This window comes from Rhipicephalus microplus, chromosome 1, assembly GCF_043290135.1.
Source record: "Rhipicephalus microplus isolate Deutch F79 chromosome 1, USDA_Rmic, whole genome shotgun sequence".
NCBI lineage: Eukaryota > Metazoa > Arthropoda > Arachnida > Ixodida > Ixodidae > Rhipicephalus > Rhipicephalus microplus.
Window position 1 is genome coordinate 192,430,164 of NC_134700.1, and position 18,822 is coordinate 192,448,985.

At 47.0% G+C, this 18,822-nt stretch overlaps 2 protein-coding genes across 5 annotated transcripts in view; one reads left to right on the plus strand and one right to left on the minus strand.

Moving 5' to 3' along the window:
* LOC119178401 (uncharacterized) overlaps positions 1-18,822 on the plus strand; it is a 144,116-nt gene that overhangs the window by 36,710 nt on the left and 88,584 nt on the right. The gene's annotated exons all lie outside the window — the stretch shown is intronic.
* LOC119178524 (putative chitinase 10) overlaps positions 1-18,822 on the minus strand; it is a 92,184-nt gene that overhangs the window by 31,415 nt on the left and 41,947 nt on the right. The window contains exons 14-17 of the mRNA XM_075872709.1: positions 17,462-17,585; positions 15,769-15,960; positions 9,250-9,372; positions 8,286-8,460 (exon numbers count right to left, since the gene is read on the minus strand). Coding sequence (XP_075728824.1) covers positions 8,286-8,460; positions 9,250-9,372; positions 15,769-15,960; positions 17,462-17,585 — 614 coding nt within the window. The remainder of the gene's footprint in view (positions 1-8,285; positions 8,461-9,249; positions 9,373-15,768; positions 15,961-17,461; positions 17,586-18,822) is intronic.

Genomic DNA, 18,822 nt, shown 5'->3' on the forward strand with positions numbered 1-18,822 from the left:
GTTCCGGCGTCTTCGTAGGTCAAGATCGCTTACTTTTTCTGTACTGGTCCTAAGTTTTCCTGGCGGCAAGCATTATCACTGAAAGTAAGGGCGTTGGTTTAGTGGACGGTGGGGCATTGACATAAAAGCACAAATGCTTCAAACTTAGACTAAACTTTCTGGATTTCATTCAAACGTACGAGTAAAGAGCTATTGTGAAACTGAAGATCTGCTATAAGACGTAGACGTTTATTTCAGGCAAAACGAAAGAAAAAGAAAGATACAATTTGCTTAGGGCGCTGGCGAAACGGCATGTATAAAAACCTGACAAGACGCCTGGCTCCTGTAAACCCGAAACCCGCCAAAATGACACAGTGCTAATTGTAAAGTAAAAAGTCAATAAAAAAGTAAGCATAAGTGAGTTTCTACACGCAAACTGTGTGCGTACAAGAAAACATATATGAGCAAAAATTTGGCCAGCAATTCAATCAATAAAGCAATTATTATAAGGAAACTGAACTGTTCTCGCAAGTTAGTGGGTGCCTTCCTGCTCGATTCGCGCTGCGCGGGAGATGTGGTCTCGGAGCGCAACATTTGTGCGGAGAATAATATCTGGGGTTTAACGTCCCATGCAGAAGGACAATTTGATTATAAGATAAAATGACAATTTAAGCTTTTATTCGATAAATACGCTGAACATTGCTCTGTTTGCATTGTATCTATGCTTCTTTTTTTGCCGAGAACACGTAAAAACATTGCGCTTCAAGATGTCATCATCCGTGCAGCGTGAACCGAACATATAGGAATGTAAACTCTTTCAATTCCGTTCAATTCACGCTGTCTGAAAATATTGAATCAGAACATGAACAACGCCCCCGCATTTCAGATCTATTTCTTGTGGAACTTTTACAAGCGCTATGAACGTGCGTTTGCTCGGCTTTTAGGGGCGAAGCTCCTTATAGCGGCACCCATTCGTCCCCCATAGTATGTGACAAGTATAACATTTTGACCTCCAAGGTGGTGCCGGCGAGAGACTTCTTCTGTGCGTTGTTGAACAATAAGAAATAGTGCTCAATGTACATGTCAATGGCTGCTAATGGGGAATGAAAGACCGGAGCATTCGGCTTTTAGTTAACGCGCAGGCTGCGATCACCATTAGCAGCCATTGGCATGTACATTGAGCACTATCTGAGAAGAAAGTGTTGCTACGTTATACTCGCTGGGTGTAACCTCCTTAGCTTTAGAAAGGTTTAGCGAGCGTTGAGCCGCAGTGCCATGAATACAATGAACTTGTATATACCATGAATGAACTCGAGGTGGTTAAAAATGGGAAGTAGATACGAAGCGCAAGCCGTAAGAAAGTAAAACCCGAATTCTCCGCTTCTCATTTCCCATTATCAGCCATTGGCATGTGCATTGAGCAGTATCTGACTGAAAAAGTTTGCTACGTCATACTCGCTGGGCGTAACCTCCTTGGTTTTCGAAAGGTTTAGCGAGCGTTCGGCCGCAGTGCCATGAATACAGTGAACTAATATATACCATGAACTCGAGGTGGTTAAATGTGGGAAGTGGACCCGAAGCGCAAGCCGTAAGAAAGTGTGCGTGTGCCACCTCTCGTTTAGTCTATGGAATGTCCGCTGGATGGCGGCGCTTCTATATAGGGAATATATGATGAAAAGATGCGAGATGGTGGTACTTGGAGTGTTGAATAGATGGACGAATGGACACATAGACAGATGCATGGATGGAAGCATGAACGGACGCAGGGGCGGCTGCATGGATGAACGCAGGGACGGACGCACGAACAGACGCACGCACGGACGGGCTGATGGACGCATGGACGGTCACACTGACGGACGCATGGACGGACGGAAGCAAGAACGAATGGACGGACGAATTCTTCGCCCCACTCTCCATTATTCACTCCGTGGATATGCTGCCATTTTTTTACAAACGTGATTCATTGCTGTGAATTCAAACTCGCAAGGTGCGTAAGCTGCCCCGCCGTGTTGGTCTAGTGACTAAGGTACTCATCTGCTGACCCGCAGGTCGCGGGATCGAATTCCGGCTGCGGCAGCTGCATTTCCGAAGGAGGTGGAAATTCTGTAGGCCCGTGTGCTCAAATTTGGGTCCATGATAAAGAATTCCAGGTGGTCAAAATTTCCAGAGCCCTTCACGGCGGCGTCTCTCATAATCGTATGGTGGTTTTGGGACGTTAAACCCTCCATATCAAGTCAGGTACGTAAGCTGTCGCAAGCAACGGTTTATTGTCGAGATAAGTCTCCAACAACGAACATCATTGGCATTCTCGTTAAAGTTGATTGATTGATATGTGGGGTTTAACGTCCCAAAACCACCATATGATTATGAGAGATGCCGTAGGGGAGGGCTCCGAAAGTTTCGACCCCGGGGGGTGCTTTAACGCGCGCCCAAATCTGACATTCTCGATAAAGTAGGCACGAGCGAAACGTGGAGTAAACGGGATGCGAATTTAGTGCATTTGACCCACCGGTCAGGCACACAAAAAACAGAAATCTCCTGGTAAAACCGACGCGCGCTACATCTATCGTTAACTGCAGCAAGCATATCATATTCAACGCTTGGCCGTGCTGACCTCAGTCCAAGCTACCCTAGGCCACACAACGGAGCGTTCGAGTCAAAGGTGCTGACGGCTGTACAAAAATGTGGATATATGTAATGGCATTCATTGTGGCCATTGTGTTGTTATTTTATCTTCAGTCTCAGCTTCAGTGCATAATACTTACATGTACGTTTTCATGACGGCTGTGGTCCGTTACTCGCACATTTACACCTTCTTTCCCGTATAGTTGTGTTCTTAACTGCTGAGCTTTTGTATCATATATATTTTTGTGTTTATCGAAGCTCTCTCGAAAAAAAAAATTCTTTGCAAGAACGGTCCAATTATTGTGTTGAGATGGCTAAGCACCAGTACAAATGTACAATATTGTCACGGGCTAAGTAGATGCTGGAGGATGACGACGACGAAGTGCTGAACGGGAACGTGCTCGGACTGCAGCAGCGTCGTACGCATTAGCTCGCCAGTATATTCGCCAGTACGCATTTGCTCACCAGTGTATACTTTATTCCCCGTAACATCATTGGTGGAGGTGCGTTGCCCTCATGACCTCATCCTTGGACTCGACTTTCTGACTTCACACGCTGCGCTCATTGACTGTTCCAAAGGTCTTCTTCGGCTCGAACTACCATCCTTTTCGGAGACCGTCTCTACCAGCCCACCTCGTCTACGCTCTGTCGATTTCCTTAGACTTCCGCCGCAAGCCGCAGTCCAAGTCCAACTCTCGCCATATCCTGCAGTACCCGATGGTGATTATGTTGCTGCCCCAATTTCTGACGTCGCCATGACACGCATTGTTGCACTCCCCAACACGGTGGTTACCGTTAAGGACAACCGAACTTTGCTTCCCGTCCTCAATTTCGGCCTCTCAGCGCAAGTTATTCCTCGCGGCATGTAACTTGCGCATCTTACACCACTGGTCGACCACACAGTTTCCGCTCTAACCACCGATTCGCCAACCGATTTTTCATCAACGTCGTTCTCGTCATGTTCCTGTTCCGACCTTTTCAAGCCAATGCTATCTGACAAGCTCACCTCTGAACAAGTCTCTACTTTCTGCCGTGTGCTTGCTTCTTATCAGGACATCTTTGACTTCGGCGACCGTAATTTGGGCCAGACATCTGTGGTAACCCAGCGCATCGACACCGGTGACGCTCGACCCATTCGCCGATGACCCTACCATGTGCCAACCCCGGAGCGTGCTATTATACAGCGAAAAGTCGATAAAATGCTTGATAAGGGCATAACCGAACCCTCATCTAGTCCCTGGTCCTCACCCGTTGTACTTGTTAAAAAGAAGGACAATAGCTGGAGATTCTGTGTTACCGCCATCTCAACCATATTACCAAGAAAGATGTCTATCCCCTACCGCGCATAGATGATGCCCTCGACTGCTTGCACGGTGCCAAATATTTCTCTTCAATAGACCTTCGCTCAGGCTACTGGCAGATCGCTGTGGACGACAAAGACAGAGAGAAGACGGCCTTCGTGACTCCTGATGGACTTTATCAGTTCAAGATGATGTCTTTTGGATTATGCAATGCCCCCGCGACATTTGAGCGCATGATGGACTCTCTCCTTCGAGGCATGAAGTGGACCATCTGCCTCTGCTATCTTGACGACGTTATTGGTTTTTCGACTACTTTCGACGACCATCTTACCCGTCTGTCCGCAGTGCTTGATGTTTTTCGACGTGCCAACTTGCAACTTAACTCGTCCAAATGCCGCTTTGGGCAACGCCAAATCTGCGTACTCGGCCATCTTGTTAACGCTGCGGGCGTTCAACCAGACCCTGCGAAAGTCCGAGCAGTTCGCGAGTTCCCCACACCCCGCTCAGCCAAAGACGTCCGAAGTTTTCTGGGACTGTGCTCCTATTTCCCTCGTTTTGTCGAGAAGTTTGCTGAAGTAGCCCGTCCTCTAACCTGCCTCCTCAAAACGGATGTCGCATTCACCTGGGGCCAACAGCAAGCAAACGCCTTCTCGTCGCTCGTTGACATTCTCACCAATCCACCAGTCCTAGCACACTTCGACCCATCTGCCGCCACGGAGCTTCGTACTGACGCCAGTGGCCACGGCATAGGCGCAGTGCTCGCGCAGTGGCAACAAGGCATGCACGGCGTCGTCGCGTATGCAAGCCGACTGTTGTCGCGCTCGGAACAAAATTATTCTATCACAGAACGCGAGTGCTTAGCTCTCGTCTGGGCCATCGTGAAATTCCGACCGTACCTGTATGGCCGACCATTCTCAGTTATTACTGACCACCATGCGCTTTGCTGGCTCTCCTCACTCAAGGACCCTACGGGACGCCTTGGTCGCTGGGCGCTGCGCTTACAAGAGTACACTTTTTCCGTATCTTATAAATCCGGACAACTTCACAAGGATGCCGACTGCTTGTCCCGTTACCCAGTCGATCCCCCTGACACGAGGGAAGATGAGCAAGAGGCCCTCGTTCTTTCAATTACCGACTTCACTGACATAGCTGCTGAACAACGCCGCGACCCCTCTTTGCGTGCTATTATCAATGGTCTGCACTATCCCCACCCTGACCACTCCTTACAACTGTTCGTTCTTCACAACGACATCTTGCACCGCTACAACACCCGCCCTGATGGTGCTGAGCTTTTACTCGTTGTTCCTGTGCATCTTCACTCAGACGTTTTGGCCCAGCTGCATGATGCCCCCTCCGCTGGACACCTAGGGGTGTCACGCACGTATGACCGCATTCGCCGCCGATTCTTTTGGCCTGGCCTCTACCGTTCTGTGTGACAGTACGTTGCGGCATGCGACCTCTGCCAGCGCCGCAAGACACCTGCTATGAGACCTGCTGGTACCCTCCAGCCCGTTGAAGTACCAGATGAGCCATTTTTCCGAGTCGGCCTCGATCTTCTAGGACCCTTTCCCGTGTCGGCCACCGGTAATAAGTGGATTGCTATTGCTACCGACTACGCAACGCGGTATGCCGTTACACGCGCCCTCCCCACCAGCTGTGCTACTGATGTAGCCGATTTCCTTCTTCATGACATCATTCTGCGTCATGGTGCTCCTCGTCAGTTGATCACCGACCGCGGCAGCTGTTTTCTATCTAAAGTAGTCGACGAGCTCCTGCGATCCTGCTCTACCCACCACAAGTTCACTACAGCGTACCATCCGCAAACCAACGGCCTCACGGAACGCCTCAACCGTACCTTGACGAATATGTTAGCGATGTACGTCTCCAAGGATCACAAAAATTGGGACATCCACTTACCTTTCGTTACCTTCGCATACAACAGTTCACGTGATGATACAGCTGGATTTTCCCCTTTTTACCTACTGTTCGGTTATGACCCGCCTTTGCCCATGGACACCATGCTCCAATCTGACGCCCCCTCATCGACTGCTTATGCTCGTGATGCCCTGGCCCGAGCTGACATCGCCCGCCAAGTCGCCCGGGATCATTTATGTGCCTCGCAGCTTAACCAAAAGAGGGCTTACGATCGCCGGCACCGCGACGTACAGTACTCTCCGGGGTCACTCGTCTTGCTGTGGTTACCATCACGTCGTGTTGGTCTCAGCGAAAAACTAATGTCCCGTTACGTTGGCCCCTACCGCGTCATACGCAAGGTCACCAGCGTGACCTATGAGATAGCTCCACTCCATACCACGTCAGTACCAGCTTCAGTCCCGACCGATATAGTGCACGTCTCACGGCTTAAACCATACTTCTCACGCCTCGAGAATTGATCGCACCGGGACGGTGCTTCTGCCGCCGGCGGGTAATGTCACGGGCTGAGTAGATGCCGGAGGATGACGACGACGAAGTGCTGAACGGGAACGTGCTCGGACTGTAGCAGCGTCGTACGCATTAACTCGCCAGTATGTTCGCCAGTACGCCTTTGCTCACCAGTGTATACTTTATTCCCCGTAACAATATCACTAAAAAGACGTTAAAAGTTCTTACCTCAGTGGGCCGGCACAGGCAGCTGCCGAACACTGCTGATCAGAAGCGTTGTGCTTCTACACTTTGTCAGGACTGATGCATTCCTCTACACAAGTGCCATTCTTTCACAAACGTTTGTTATAGTCCATCCAAGTTGGGGCAATCGCAGGCGCGCGCAGGGTTCCCCTTAAGTGGGGAGGGGTGCAGAGGTAGACTGCAGCGCCCCCTTCCCTTTAAAATCAACGTAGATGTAAGAATATGCTTCCTCTTTGGTTACCAGGAGGAGGTCATTCCCTGCAATCCCCCACCATAGCTTACGCTTATGGAGACAATGCATCTCTCATAAGTGGTCCCATTTCAATGACCAGGACTCCGAGTTTATGGTGACATTCAAGCACTACCCCCACCCCCCCCTCCCAATCATTCATGTATAGAAACTAGCCACGCTTATTTGACAACTATTATGACACTATTTGCAAGGCCCTCAAACATATGTCGCAAATACTACGTGCTTTGTCAACTTGTCTTTCGTTTTAGTTTTGCGTGTCGTACCAACTGACACGTGCCGTAGGAGAGTGGTATAGAGGTTATCTTCTAATGTGACATAAGTTGCACAACCAGTTTTGGAACTTGTAGTGTCGCAGTGCTCATCAAGGGTGCATGCGCCTGCCAATTTGCTTATTCGATATGCCAGCAACTCAAGCAACGTCATCGTGTCGTGTGTAGGGTTGTGTTCGTTCGCTCCTCCCTGTACTCTCCTTATCTCCACTCCCCCCCCCCCCCCCCCAGTGTTGAAAGGAAGATGCTATCGTCGCCTTCTGTTTTTGCTTTGGGAAGGAGCTTCCATTTAACGGATCCACACATGTTGGTTGGTGGAATGGGAGAAGGACGTTTTTTAGTACTTGTAACAGTAATGACTAGGAAATATTTTTCAAGGACTTCTTACATAAAATACATTTCTACAAAAAAACTTTTGTTGTGAATGAAGGAACTAATTATTTGTTTTAATTAGGAATGGTTTCCTTTACTTACGAAAGGAAAATGCATAAATTTGAAGCAAAGTAAATAAAAACCGCCCCACTGAGTAAACTGTCGTCTATTGTTGACCTAATAAAGTTATTTCACTCCCCCCTGCACTTCAACTTTGGTGAATGTCAAAATATCAACCGGCGTCTTCATACTGCGGGGTACCTTGAATGCGTAGAAAATCACGTTACAAAGTAGAGAAATGTCAGAGAGACATATTCATGTGCAAACAAACCTTTAAGGTGAGAGCTTTAGCGTAAGCCAACACTGGCAACGAAAAGAGATGAGACAAGTGCAGCAACAGTGCTTGCCTGATCTTTTGTTCGTGATCCGTCCTTGTGCACCCTAAAGTTCTGGCCTTAAAGCTGTGTACCAACTAAAAATAACCGTAATTTCACTTCAAATAAAAAAATCACAGCGTATCCACGGAGTGAAGGATGGTGAGTGTGGTGAAGCGTCTGTCGTTCTGTCTGGCCGTCTGTCGATATGGCTGTACTGGCTACGCAGGAGGGATGGACTGCCCTAGACCAAGAGGAGCTCCGCCCCTAAAAGTTGTTTCAATTGTCGACACGTTGTAATTGTCGTAGTTGTGTCATAATTATTACGATGCACGAGCCACTGTTTGTACAAAAAAAGCAAAACAAAAGTGATTTTATTTTTTTAAATTTTCATCAATGCTTACCATCTATACATGAACTGGCACTAGAAGTGAAAGCAGCAGTTATCGAGTGAAACATAAATACTGGGCCTGAGGGGGGTTGTTTCAGGTGGATGCGGAGCGTATCTTGTTGGCTCTGATCTCTCTGAGAGCCTTTTCTCCGACCTTGTTGAAGATGACCGTCATGAGTGGGTTCTTGGGCCCGCAAACCCCACGGAAGTCATCCAGGTCATTGTTGAACACCATCACTCCACGATACTTCTCGCGTAAGATGAAGTCCATCTGCAACAAATGGCGATGCCACGCACGTGTTGTACAGGTTGAGATTTTAGCTTTTTAAAGTTACATCTTGTAAGAAGTTTGTGAGTGAAAACTGCAACTTTTGAAGGACACCTAAAAAAACTTCTAAAGCTACAAAAAGAAAGCCCGTTATTTGTTTTTTTTCTGGTGTTTCCTGTCTTTATGGCAAGATACGTAACGACAGTTGTCTGGTTATGTTGCGTCACGAGCTGGTAGCACGTAAGACTATTGCACGCTATCAGCTGATTTTCTTCAGTTTTGTTCAAGCAGCGATAATAGCTTGTAGCCGACAAGTGCGAAGAGGCCCAATGCTTTGTGTCTGCATTGTACACGTGTTTTATGAAGAAATAAGCAGCTAGAAGTCGTAGGCGGCTATAGGAGTGGTAATGAGAGCGAGAAAAGAAATCATTCTCTCGTCGTTGAACGCGGAGTAGTTTAGGGGTCACGTAAGCGTTATATTAGGCTATGGCTCACGGTTTCACTACCAGGATATGATAGTATACTCCGGAATAACAATACAGCTAGTTTACTCACTATGCTAAAACTGAATCACCTGATAACCACCCACTAGTTTAGAGTTAAGAACCTTCTACTGTACGTGTTCTCTATAGTGCTCTCAAGGAAGGTTTGCTAACATCTGCTTGGCGTAAAACAGGTATACGTAAAGAATAGCTGTAAAAAGGGGTGAATTTTTGTTTTGTTGGAATGAATGCAGAAAATGAAAATGTGCTCCCACACACTTAGTTGACACGAGTTTTTGGGCTGAGTTACCTTGTTAGCGACACTTTCTTCGTCTTCGTAGCCAACCCATTGGTCCCCTTTGTAGGCATAAGGACACTTGGCTTCATTGTCAAACATACGTGTCCAACCATTCGATTTGACATCTTGACAAATCTGTAGAGATTCAAGACAAAAGAACGTTCTTGTTAGTAGTCGACCATTTTAAGGGTTTGAACATTATAGGGTACAAATATTCATGTTGGAAATAAGCAAGCACCCAGTATACTGTTTAGGGGATGTATAAAACTGGTCCTTTAGCTGATCAAACTCTAATGCCGCCTTAATTATATTAGCTGTTAGTTCTGTAAATTGTTTGGAGAGAAGAGACTGTAGCCTGATGGGCCTGTAAACTTTCAAGTTTTGTCATCTCCTTCCTTTGAGATTCAAGATGATGCTGGAGTTCTTCCAAGATGTATAACAAGGCATTTATAGTAGCATTCATTTTGGTTAGTGCTTAGTGGTCATTTATGTTACCTCTAATTTTTTTTCGGCTCCGAGCATTGTTATCAAGTTTTTCGCTTTCTACGGGAGACGCTGCTCCCTGCCCCAAGGCGACGGACGCGGAGTCATCCACTGGTCCGCCCAGCCAGAGGTCTGCTATGGCGAGCTCCTCGGTAAATCAGCGCGCCTGGCCCAGAACCAGTGAGGCCAACGGTGATAGTCACTGCATCATGGCTGTGGACGTGGAGCCTTCTGCGGCTATGTCCGACCATAGACCACCTTTGGCAAGCTCGTCGCGGAAACGAAGCACCTGTTCGAGCACCAGCGAGGACACGGAACTGTACTCGGCCACTGGCGACGACTCGTCGGATGACGACTTCGAGACCGTGAGAAGCAGGAAGGCCAAAAGAAGAAGTATCAAGTCGTCTTCACCAGCAGGGACATTAACGTCTCAGTCAAAAGGAGAATGCTGGCCGCACACCATCCTCTTCATGCCCGAGGACTCCACCATCAGCCTTCGAGCAGTAAACAGGCAAGCTCTCTCTATGTACTTTGAGGGGGTAGCACCAAACGACATTAAGGATATCCGGGTGAACACGCGGAAGAATATTCTAGCTGTGGACACAATGACTGCCAGCGCCATAGACAAGCTTCGCAGAGTATCAGATTTGGGAGGCATCAAAGTACGACCGGTTATTCCAATGGACGGTGCCTGCACGGCGGGAGTAATCTACGACATTGATTTGGCCATAGCAAACTCGGACCTCCCAACTCTCATAAAACCAGCGAACGAAGGAGTTCTCATCGCGAATGTACTTCGCCTCGGAAACACCCGATGTGTAAAGATAATGTTCAAAGGAGATTCCATTCCGTCGCATGTCAAAGTGGGACACTTCCGACATCCTGTTCGACCATTTGTCCCTAAACCACTCCAGTGCCATAACTGCATGAAAATTGGTCACATCAAGAGTGTATGTACAAACACCACAGTATGCCCCCGATGCGCTGAGCCGCACACTGCAGACGCATGTCGGGCAACAAGTCTGAAGTGCAGAAACTGTGATGGTCCGCATGATGCTGCATCCAAGGAATGCCCTCGGATTAAGAAGGAAATCGCCATTATCAAACAAATGGTTAGGGACAATTCAACCCACAGAGAGGCTGCTGAAAGGGTACGGCGGCGACGTAGTCGCCGACGGAGGCGTGGAGGACAGAGTGTTGCGCATAACCCATTTCCTCCGAGCACGAGTGAAGTAGTAAGCACGAAGCGAAAAGAAGTGGAGAAGCTCACAGCTGCGGATGAGTGGCCTACGCTACCGCGTACACAGCCTGCAAAGGAGCCTCCTGCGAGGCCTCGCCGCCCTACACCTTCCACCGAGTCTACTTCCGTTGAGGATGTGTCAAGGGTCGATCGACAGATCATCCCGATGTTACGATCCCTCGTCGCTGTCATGGCAGACATACTAAGAAGCCTGGGAACTCCAACCGCTCGAAGCGGGTTACAGGTGTTGGACGCGCTGAGCCCAGTCCTCGCCTCCCTCGCGTAGAGTCATGGCAGGAGATCAACAATCGTTCCGCAAAGACGTCAGAGAAGCATCAGTCATCCAGTGGAACGCAAGAGGACTTAGATCACGGATTTCCGATTTTCGTCAGTACGTGTTTTCTAACCTTTTCCCAATCATCGTAATATGTGAACCGAAATTATCAAACCCGATCAGGCTATCTGGCTACGAATCAATCCCGTCCAAAACCCGAAACGAAAGCAGCAAGGTCATTGTGTATATTCGTCGGGAGCTTACCTACATCATTCAACCTGTGTCGCCTCATGATGAGAACCAATATGTTTGCCTGACTGTGAAGCAGAAAACCCTCACCTTCACATTAATAGGTGTCTACTCATCTCCCTCAGCCCGTTTTGATTGCCAAAGACTGGATGACATTCTTTCGAGCGTCCCGGATCCGTGGATAATTATAGGAGACTTCAACGCCCACCACCCAATCTGGGGAAGTTCAAAAGTCAATACCACGGGCCGGAGGCTGGCTTCATTTGTATCGACTCATGAACTGTCTCTACTTAATGATGGGAGCCCTACATTTCTGCGAGGATCAACGTACAGCAGCTGTTTGGACTTGACGTTCGTGTCACGTCGCTTCGCCACAAGCGTTAAGTGGTTTTTAGACATCGAGACACATGGTAGCGATCACATCCCCAGTTATCTCACCATCGAAGGCTTTGCTAGCGACCACCCGCCGAAAACCGTACGGAGGATCGATCTTTCAGCCACATTCACTTGACCCGCACCTGGACCTGCCTTTTTCAATGGAAGAACTGAATGTGGCTCTTGCTTCATGCAATCGATTGTCATCGCCTGGGCCGGATGGCATATCATACCGCCTATTATGCAATCTCGGTGATCGAGCACGAAGTGCTTTGCTGGAAGTATTCAATGAGTCTTGGAGAGATGGAACGGTCCCCAGAGAGTGGAAAACAAGCCGGTTGGTTGCACTTCTCAAACCTGGAAAATCGCCTCTAGAGCTGACATCATACCGCCCAATAGCGCTGGCTAGTTGCGTAGGGAAGCTGATGGAGCGAATGATCCTTGCCAGACTCGAGTGGTTCCTAGAACGCCATAGAATATATCCAGACGCCATGGCCGGTTTTCGTCGTCTTCGGAGCTCCATTGACAATGTCATTGACCTGGTGACCTACGTACAACACCAGAAAATGAGCAGACGGTTATCTGTCGCACTATTTTTAGATGTCAAAGGAGCATATGACAATGTTTCTCACGAAGCCATACTTGACGCCCTCGAGTCAGTTGGTTTGGGTGGGCGAGTGTACCGCTGGATCCAATGCTACCTACATATGAGATCATTGTTTATGCAAACTGATGATGGGCCGACTTCTGAACATTATACACACCGTGGTGTTCCTCAAGGTGGTGTATTGAGCCCCACACTGTTCAACCTGGTTCTGATCGGTCTCGTTGAACGCATACCAGATTCCGTGCAGATATCTCTCTATGCAGATGATATTTGTGCCTGGAAATCAGGTGTAACACGTCCTCAGGTACGTGCGAGACTCCAGAAAGCAGCGAATTCAATATCGGCGTACCTTAGAGAACAAGGCCTCGAGATTTCTCCTGAGAAATCGGCGCTGGTCGCGTTCACGCGGAAGGCAATGACGTCATATCCCATCGCCATCAATGGACACAGTGTCTGCTACGCCAGGACCCACAGGATTTTGGGGGTCACGATCGATCGAAATCTCTGCTGGAGTCCCCATGTGGCCACTCTAAAGAAGCGCCTAACGGCCATCGCACAACTTTTCAAGTTCCTCGGAGGCAAAACGTGGGGCACATCAGTGCACGCGATGTTGCATTTGTACAAAACGCTGTTTCTGGGGTACCTGCGGTATAGCTTGCCGGTTCTGACGAACGCTTGCAAAAGCAGTATACGCACAATAGAAAACGCCCAGGGCCAGGCACTCAGAGTTTGTCTTGGATTACCACGCTGTACATCAACAGCGGAAACCATCGCAATCGCCAAAGATCATCCGGCCACAGTGCACATTACTTTGGAGGTGCTTAGAGCTCATATTAGACACCTTGCTCGCGCCCCTGCCCACCACCTAGCTTCGCTTCCAGAAGATCGACCGAGTGCCTCCTTCTGTAAGAGAGTATTGACTTTCCGTGAGTGCCTTCCAACAGTCTACACACCTCCGGAACGGATACTAACACCTCCTTGGTGCTTGGACCGACCAAAACTGCGCTTGACAGTGCCGGGGATTCGCAAGAAGGCGGAGCTCTCGGCGCCAGCTTTAAAGCAGATGATTCTACTCATGCTACACGAAGAATACAAAGATCATGTCAAACTTTACACGGATGGCTCGACAACTGTTGGAGGATCTGCAGGAGCTGTGATCTTCCCAGCAAGAGCCGAAACCATCCAGTTCAGAACGTCACACAAGACGACATCGACAGCCGTGGAGCTCGCGGCACTCCGCAGCGCACTCCGCAGGATTGACCAAGAGACACCACAAAAATGGAGCATTTTTACTGATTCGAAACCAGCTCTCCAATGTCTACACAATACTCTACGTCGTGGACCTCAAGATCAATTGGCGCTCGAAATACGACAACTGTACCATCACCTAATAGACGAAGGACATGACATATCTTTTCAGTGGTTACCAGGCCATTGCGGCATCATCGGTAACGAGCATGCCGACAATGCAGCTAAGAATGCTCACGAAAATGGAGTGATGGAACCTATTCCACTATCAAGAAGCGACGCAGCAGCAAAGATTAATACGCTTGCGCAGGATGTCGCAAGGTCTATGTGGAATACGCCCGGTTTTCTCCACACCCGTCTTCACCGCCTGGACCCATGCCTACGACTTACTATTCCATCTGGCCTACCCCGATCCGAGACGACCCTTCTCTGCCGTATGTGGCTTGGGGTGTCTTTCACGAACGCTTTTGCCTGCCGCATCGGAATGAGAGACAGCGCTACATGCGACCATTGCGACAATGACGAAACAATTGAACATATTTTATGTCAGTGCCCCCAGTACAGCTCTCAGCGACAGTCCCTCTCAGCAGTGTTTGCTCGCCTCGACAACCAGCCATTTTCTGAGCAGTCAATCTTGGAATGTCGGAAAGATCGAGCTTCACGCCAGAAAGCAACGAAGGCGCTGATGAAGTTTCTGCGAGCGACCCGCCTCGTAGAACGATTGTGACACTACTGTGTGCGAGTGTGTGTATGTGTGTTTGTGCTTCTCTTCCTCCCTTTCCCCTTACCCTTTCCCCAGTGCAGGGTAGCAAACCGGATATATTTTCTGGTTAACCTCCCTGCCTTTCCGCATTAAAATTTTCTCTCTCTCTATGTTACCTCTAATATTCTTCAATTTATCACTTTTCGCTTTGCTTTAAGAATGAGAATCATCCTTCACTATTTGTAATTTTACACTAACGCTAAAACATTATGGCTTCACAAGCGGAGCCATAATTTTTTCACGTCCCGCTTCACAAGCAACGCTGCCGATACTTTCCAAGAAAGCTTCGAAATGTTCAGGACAAAGGAAAATACACGATGCAGAATGAACATCCATATGTATAATGCATAAAAAATCCCTACTTTAATCAAGACAGTTTTGTGAGGCCTTAATTTTATAATTGAAAACACCGAAACATGACGTTTAGCAGCAAGCCTAGCAGAAGCGGTAATACATTATTGTTCTTTCCTATTTTCTTCCTTTGTTCCAAAGACCACCTCAGCGTCTCCCTCTACCTGAATACGTGAAGAAGTAATTCTATGAAACTTACCACTTCATTGCACAGTATAATTTTGTATTCATATGTGGGGATAAATGTTTAAAGGTAAATTTACATCACCTGTCAGTGATAAAATTTAATAAATAGGAGAATTTTTCATACAACTCATGAATTTTAATTGGACGTAGTAAAATATGTTTTGCCAAACGTTAAAAGGTACCTGACAGTATTGAAAAGTCGTTCTCATTATGACTTTTTTATGGTATTATAATACAAAGAATTCGAGAACAGCGCTAGTCAGTGGCTTATGGTTTACGTACGCCACTGGGGTTTCCTTTATTTCATGTGCGAAGTATTTTTTCACGCACATTAAAATGTGGCTGTCATGGTTGCTAGTCGAATACAGGAAACTGTCTGTTTTCGGCAGCAGAATGCCGTTGTGTCACGGCCGTACGCTGATATTGGCATAAGTACGCCTAATGTATGTGCACACTGTAAAAGATCGATCGTTCTGTTAGTGCCGAACTTCGAAAGCCCTCACCTACAATATTGCTCCATATGGGCATGATTGTAGCTTCTGTATCTCATGAAAATACTAGCATACTTTGGCTAAGATTTGCAAATAAAGACAGGTGAATAATAAAATGACAAGCACAAAGCTCTACATATGAACTTCGCTCATGTAGAGTGCTACAATTAAATACAATGAAAGCTAAAAATGAGAAGCGAGATCTTCGTGAGCGACACCTTTCATAAATAACTCAAAGGAGTAAATGCAGTGAAACTTACTCACCTCGTAATACCCCTTCAGCTCGTCAGATCCAACGTAAGGGCCCACTTCTGGTTTTCCGTTAGGTATGATGCGGGCCTTGACTCCGTTCTTCTTGGGGTCACGGAGCACGTACGTGCGACCGTAGTAGGCCATGCCCAGCATCAGTTTCTGCTTAGGTGCGCCCATGCGGACCAGCCGCTTCATACCCTCGGCCTGCAAGACACACAAAGTCAGTACACCGAATATGGTCACGTGAATGCATATGTGCGGAACGCAAAATTCAAGCCTGTAGAGATAGAAGTCTCTATTGGGCGAACCTCTGCACAGTAAAACAAACCACTCACAGTAAAGTAATACACCTGCATGTTGTGTGAAATTTAATTTGAACATTTTAAAATTCTCGAGAAGGGAGAAGAGGCATGGCCTGCGCGAAGCGATAAGACATGTACAAGTTTAAGGCTTTGCAATGTAATCGCCATGAAGTGAAAAGTGTACTAGAACCTAATAATTTTGCGACTGTTTCGTCCCACCACCGCGATGCGGTTATGAAGAACGCCATACTGAAGGGATCCGGAAATTCGGACCACGTGGCGTTTTTAACAAGCCCCGAAATTTGAGTACACGGGCCTAGAACACTACGACCCGTATTCACAAAGCAACCTCAACCTTACCTCGAGTTTTCCTTATCAGTTTTAAGCCGTTATCGCGCTTGCTGAACAAAGTATGCTAGTATGCATAATTGAATCTCGTTGCTATATTTTACCCTGTTACCGTTTCTGAGCGCTTATAACGGACGTAGAGAGTACAGAAATTCGAGGAAAACGGGAGGAAAGGCCAAGATTGCTTTGTGAATACGGGCCTTTGTCTCAAGCATTTCACCTCCAGCATTTCGGCTATGTCGAAACACGGCCGTCACGGCCGGGTCTTTATCCCACGACTTCGGGACAGCAGTTTAGAGCCATAACTGGACCACAGCGACGGCTGAAAGAAAATAAAATGTGCGCGGTAATATAGTTAGGAAGGTAGGATGGTCTGAACGGCCAGTTGTAGCGGTGGAAAAGATATGCCTTTCCACTTATATTTTCAGCTGCAGCTCTGACAGGGCAATGATGATGGGGATCCCTGGCAGAAAAGCGGCGTGGTGAAGGCGAGTCAGTCATCAGTGAGGACAAGTGACTCGGACAAGCGTATCGTCTCAGTGTCACGCTTCTTGAGTGTGTGAGTTTCACGTGGATGCATAGATGCACACAATAAGATGTGCGGTCTCATAAAATACATGTCACTTTTGAGGTGCCTTAGTAACAAGTTAATAGTACATATAAGAATACAAACAATGCGGGAACAGATACAGCGTAATGAATATATGTATTTGACTTGCAGGACCGCACGTAGCAGAATTAAATGAAAAAGTTGATGTTGATCGAATTTGACACATCGCATGCCTATAGGCAAACTGCCACCACATATGGTTAAAGCTTTAGGTTAACCTATACAAACGTCCTCTTTCCTCTATATCTTTCTGAAGATCACCACGTAACACTGCAATAAAGAAAAAAATGCGCACACGCATGTTTAACAAGGGTAAGCATTATTTGATAAAGATTTCAATGATTTTATAAGACGGCGATGTGTCCGATACTAAATTAACTTATGCGTACTACGCCCAATGTATCTCTGAAATGCATTTGAACGTTTCTCCCTTCTATGCACTTACAATGGTGAGATCTTGAAAATAGGGAGAGTCTCCGGCTCTCTTGTACAGAATGCTGTGCATGTCCGTGAACCGGTTCCAGGGCCCACGGAGGTCGTAAGCAAGGACATTGAACCAGTCGACATGTCTGCGTATAAGGAAGAATAAATGCGGCACTCTTTAGTCCCTTTAATCTGGTAGGATGTTTTTTTCTTTTGCTTAGCCGTTGACTTGTGCGTTGCTTTTTAATGTTTTTTTTACGTCACCATCGGTCGCCAGGAGCGTACGGCCAGTTTCCTTTCGATGTGGTATATCACCACTTGTACACCTCCAGCATAGAGAAACCTATCATGGCGACGCTTGGACTGTTACCTAAACATTATGCGAAAATTTTCATTGACTAGGACTATGAAATATGATGCTACAGACCGAGAAAAAGAGTTTCTGCCAAACAACAGCCATGACATTCACGCAAAATTTTGTTTCTCTTGCATCCGCCGTCTCGATTCTGTTTGCTTGTCCCTGTGAAAATACGTTATTAATTGGTTGTTCAGTTTTTGTAATGGGCAAAGCTCCTTCCTTGCCTTCCGTTGTGGTGACGTTGTAGAGCCGTTATTATGGTTATGGGTCGAAACATATGTGACACACACACACACACACACACACACACACACACACACACACACACACACACACACACACACACACACACACACACACACACACACACACACACACACACACACACACACACACACACACACACACACACACACACACACACACACACACACACACACACACACACACACACAGAGAGAGAGAGAGAGAGAGAGAGAGAGAGAGACAACAAGATTTTACAATATACCTACACCTACCTATGTTAATTATAAAGTGTGAGATTACTGTTAGTAGTGAAAATGATTGATGCAGAAGATTATCGCTGAGTTGATATCTACAAATATGTGCCTAGATATTGAGACTTCTCAAAGAAATCTCTAACACAAAGGCACACTTTGAGCAGTATATATCTGCCAACAAGTTGACCGGCTTCTTTGATTTACGTTTGACGCATATCTTTCACTCCAACATTCCTCCTTGAATAGCCTAATACGAGTGAAATGCGAAATAAATTTACATTTCTATATAGACTTTATGTGATTCAGTTTATATTATGGGGCAACGCTCGGGTAACGTACGGTTACTCACCCAAAGAATACCCAGAGCTTTGCCCCCTCGTCATGATTTACTTCGTGGAGATGCGTGGATTTTTCTTTACAGCGAGTGCTGATATAAAGTTCAGAATTTGAAGTGGATGAACTAATTATTATAGAATGAATGGAGTAATATGCTTTTTATTATAACTTCCTCGAAAGAACTTTTTA